At 45.3% G+C, this 4,803-nt stretch overlaps 1 protein-coding gene across 2 annotated transcripts in view; it reads right to left on the bottom strand.

The window, feature by feature from the left end:
- Positions 1-4,262: 4,262 nt before the first annotated feature.
- PKN1 (protein kinase N1) overlaps positions 4,263-4,803 on the bottom strand; it is a 19,985-nt gene continuing 19,444 nt past the window's right edge. For both annotated transcript variants that reach the window (XM_027851031.1, XM_027851032.1), the window contains one exon: positions 4,263-4,571. In XM_027851031.1, coding sequence (XP_027706832.1) covers positions 4,368-4,571 — 204 coding nt within the window. In that variant the 3' untranslated portion in view covers positions 4,263-4,367. The remainder of the gene's footprint in view (positions 4,572-4,803) is intronic.

Raw genomic sequence — 4,803 nt, 5'->3', positions numbered from 1 at the left:
GAAGGAAGGAAGGAAGGAAGGAAGGAAGGAAGGAAGGAAGGAAGGAATGAAGAAGAAAGAAAGAAAGAAAGAAAGAAAGAAAGAAAGAAAGAAAGAAAGAAAGAAAGAAGAAAGAAGAAAGAAGAAAGAAAAGAAGGAAGGAAGGAAGGAAAGAAGGAAGGAGGAAAGGAAGGAAGGAAAGGAAGGAAGGAAGGAAGGAAGGAAGGAATTAGTGGTTCTTCCTTCTCTTGGATGCTGCTTATCATTATTCCCTCCACCCAGAGCTGTGGTCTTATTTCTCCAAAACACAACCTTTGCCAGACCCAGCTTATTCTGAGCTTCAACCTTGCTGACATTAGATTGCAAGCTCCCCTGCAATGCACAGGGACTATCTTTTGCGTTTTTTTGTATCACCAGCACTTTGCGTAGTGCTTGGCACATAGTACGTACCTAAGAAATTCTTATTGACTGACCAACACCATTCTTATAAAACCAGGCCATCCTTTTGCATTTATCTTCTTACCTGCCCTTATTTTCATGTCTTAAAAAACCTAAGGCAGTCAGAGGGTTCCTTTTGAACTCACACAGTCTCTTAAGACAACTCTCTCTTTTCTCCTCATTTAGGAGAGTGTCCTGTTCCTCCTGAGCTAACTTGCCCAGTACAATTTTAGGCCATGGGATGTTTCCTAACCTTCCTCTCTAGCCTTTGAAATCTGCTCTTTTAAGTTCTAGATGCTATTAGACTGTGCCTGGATTTTCTTTTCTTTTCTTTTTTGTTGTGTTTTCCAGTCATGTCCGATTCTTCATGAACCCATTTGGGGTTTTCTTGTCAAAGATACTGAGGTGGTTTGCCATTTCCTTCTCCAGCTCATTTTACAGATGAGGAAACTGAGGCAAATGGAGTTGTGACTTGCCTAGGGTCACACAGCTAGTAAGTATCTGAGGATAGATTTGAACTCAGGTCCTCCAGACTGCAGGGCTGGTGGTCTATCCACAGCACCACCTAGGGGCCCATCTTTTTCATCTTTTGACAATTTCAAGTTGCTATCATTTCTACCTCGGCAGGCAGGTCATCTTCATTGTTCAGAATCAGATCAGAAATTGAAGTTCCTCTCACTGGTTCCTCCCAGAGCTTTAACAAGGGCAAGGCAAGTGAGACACTTGCTTTGAGCCTGAAAAGCTGAGGGGTGCACAGAAACATACAGAATGTGTATCTATTGCCCCAAGTAGTCCATGCCATTGGGATGGAGGGTGCAATTTTGTTTCACTAAGGTGAATCCAGAAATTATTAGCTCATCTGCTTTGGGTTGAGAAAGAATATCAGCAGGTGTCTGGCTCATTGAGGTCCCCCCTCACTACTCTGCCATAATGCCATGCCAGGGCTGTGAGCTTTTCCCCAAATTCCTCACCTAGTTCTTCTTAATATTCAAGTGGAATGGAGTGTGCTAAGACCGCAGTAGTATTTCTGTTTCTGCCAAATCTATTCACCATGTTTCTGGTTCCCTGCATTTACATGAGTAAATCTTCAAAATAGAAAGAAAGAAAGAAAGAAAGAAAAAAGGAAGGAAGGAAGGAGAAAAGAAAGAAAGTAAATAGGAAAGAATAGGAAGGTGCTACTCTGTGGCACCCTTTCCCACCCCTTCACCTATCCTACCCCTTTCAAATAAGGCATGTATATCCCTTTCAGAGCCAGGTTTCAGCCATGAGTCTGACAGCTCATCAAGTCTCAGTGATATCTCTGAGTTCAGATTGGCTTCCTGGAGTTGACATCCAGCTTCCCTTGCTTGTTACCCAAACTTTGTATATTACATTTAGAGACATCTGAAGCCAAGTATGTTAATGTGCACATTTAATGCGCACTTGTCCAATATCTGGGTGTCTCTACTACTCTTCTTCTTACATGGTAGCAACCCTCCATACTCTCGAGCCTGGGGTGTGTACATGGACAGTCTCCTCTCTGCCACTTCCTTTTCACTTTCAAGATTTGCCTGACTACAGCAGCAAGGCAGGAAGTGACAGGAGGCTGCATGTGCCAGCCAAGTTCAACCACCACCATCACCACCACCTTGACCACCATGTTCCCTGGATTCTGTTGGAGACAGCCCAGAACCCTGAACCCAAAGGCCTTGGAAACAGTAATGCTTCTAGCCCAGTGTGATGCCCACAGCCATCATGCTGGGAAGCAACCCCTATGGAGATAGAGCGGGGCAACTGCTCCTACCAGGGCTATTGTCACAGCTACTGAAGACCCCCAAAAGAGAGTTCTTGTTCCCAAAACCCTTGGCACTGTTCATTGGCTTAACATAAGAACATGGTATGATCTTATCAATGGAAATGAGATTAAAGAAGAGACATTAATTTCTGCTTTGCAGCTGTATCCTTAGGATCACAGGCCCTTCCCATGTGACTTACAGCTGATATCTTCAATATGTATTGTCTGCTTCCTTAGAATGTAAACTCCTCGAGGTCAGAAATTGTCTTATTTTTTGATTTGTATTTTCAGCATGTAGCACAATGCTTTGCCATGGTAATTCTTAATAAATGCTTCATTTGTTCATTGATTTATTCATTCACTCATTTTCAACTCTCTAGGCAAATACAAGGACAGTTAGAGCACCAGGACTAGAGTCAAGAAGACCTGAATTCAAATGTGGCCTCAGATACTTAGTAGCTGTGTGACTCTGGGCAAGTCACTTAACCCATGTTTGCCTCAGTTTCCTTATCTGTAAAAATCATCTGGAGAAGGCTGGCAAACCACCTCGGTATCTCTGCCAAGAAAACTCCAAAGAGTGGGACGTAATTGAAACAACAGACAAACACATTCTTACCAGCCCTTAGGGCAGTTAATCTCTGACCAGGGGCATTGTCATTCTTACATTTTATTCTATGATCCAGAAATCCATATCCCATTATTAGACACTATGTTCTTTACTCCCCAAATCTGAAGTCTTTCCCTTCAAGCAACAGCAGTGACTTTGATTTCTTGCCCAGGGCTTCCTAATATCCAGCCTTGCTTTCTAGAGCCTTCTTGGCAGAAACATTTGTGAACACTTGGATCACAAGAAGTGAGTAGCAGTCATATAGCTTGACAGGTCTTGGGAGGTTCTCTGCCACTTCCTGGCCTTTTAAAAAAATTGTTATTATCAGAATGACAAAAAGCTTCCTAATTAGCCCTTCTGCTGAGACGTCCACAAGCCCCACTCTTGACCTCCTCTTCCTCTCACCCTTCCTGCATTCCATCTTACCTGTGAATCGACATCATCATTCCTTGAAGGAAGAGGAAGCAACTGCTTTCAGAATCTAGCTCCTTCCTCTTGAGGACTAGCCTCCTTCTATGTGTTATAGAGCTCAGAGGGTCCAGTGGTTTTTCTTCTATTTCTCCTTCCTCCTTAAGAGCTCCCGACACAGGTGAGGATTCCCAGCTGCTGCTTCAGATCACTTTTCTTTTGTTTCCCACTGAAACCTGTTCATTCTACTTTTGAAAGGACTACAATTCTCCCTGGGAAGCTGGAAAGCAGAGAGGCATAAACCTGTCTGGGTTGGGCACCTGGTCTTCACGGAGGGAGGCCAGCCTGTACTCTGAGTGCAGGTAACAATTAGCCCCACGTGGCCAGGGCAGACACATAAACACCATGCATCCATCATGTCCCACTCTGTGCAGTCACTGAGGATTTCTCCCTGCTCTCCGTACTTTGCTAGAAGTGAGGCCCTCAGCATCCCTTTTCCCTCTTGATAGAAGCTTTCCCGGAGAACCACTGTGGCAAACTGAAAATGAGGGTCTTCAAATGTGTGACCCATTACTTCTTTTCCTGTTAGTAGCTTGGAGCCACAGCTCGTCACTGTTACCTTCACTTACTTTCCTCTCCCCCTGTAGGTCTCCTCCCTGGGTCCTCCTTCAGCTTAACTCTTTCTCCTCCTTCAACTCCTTCCAGATTCAGTCTCTGGCTTTCTTTGAAATTCTCCAGCCCTCTGAATCTCCTTCACAGTTCCTCCTCCTCCTCCTTCAGCCAAAGCCCCTCTCCTGGCCCTTCTCCCACCGAAGACAAAACTAGAATGCTCAAGGCCCCATTCCCCTCCAGATCATCAGATAATAGGGCCTTAGATTTCAGCCTAGAATAGACTTAATTGATCATCTAAGCTTCTCCAATAAGGAAAATGAAGCCAATAGCAGTTATTTGCCTAAGGTCACAGAAGGCACCCCTCATTGCCTCCCCCTCACTTCTCTGGGCACTGAGTTCCCCCATCCCCACACAACCCTTGGCGCATAAGAAGGAGGCAGAGGCTACTCTGATGGGGCAAACCCCAAAGGCCTTTTAAAAACTACAAACTGCGGAGAATGGGGTGGTGGAAGGTTCAGTCCATTCACTGTCCTTTGAGGAGAGGCAGTGCTAGCAGCCTTTAGAGACATAGTCAAAGTCCCTGAATGCTTCTTGCTCAGCAGCTGAGAGGGGACGAGCCTCCCGGGGTGGTGTCAGAGCTGGGGCCTCTCCAGTGAATTCCTCATCGAAGTTACTGATGTCCGTTCGGCCCTTGATCACAGGAACGAAAGGCGGCGGCAGTTGGCGGGCGAGTAATGCCTCCCAGCCCAGGGTCTGGAATGCAGAGGAATGCAGGAAATAGGGAATAAACATTTATATAGCACCTACTTTGTGCCAGGCACTGCTCTAAGTGCTTCACAAATATCATCTTTGATCCTCACAACAATCCTGGGAGGTAGGTGCTGTTATTATCCCCATTTTAGTTGAGAATACTGAGGCAAACAGAAGTTAAATGACTTGCCCTGGGTCACACAACTGGGACCTGAGGATTTGAACTCAGGACTTC

This window comes from Vombatus ursinus, unplaced genomic scaffold (assembly GCF_900497805.2).
Source record: "Vombatus ursinus unplaced genomic scaffold, bare-nosed wombat genome assembly UNPS02009173.1, whole genome shotgun sequence".
Classification (NCBI taxonomy): Eukaryota; Metazoa; Chordata; class Mammalia; order Diprotodontia; family Vombatidae; genus Vombatus; species Vombatus ursinus.
Note: the sequence above shows the minus strand (reverse complement) of the source record. Positions and strands in the feature narration are given on the sequence as shown.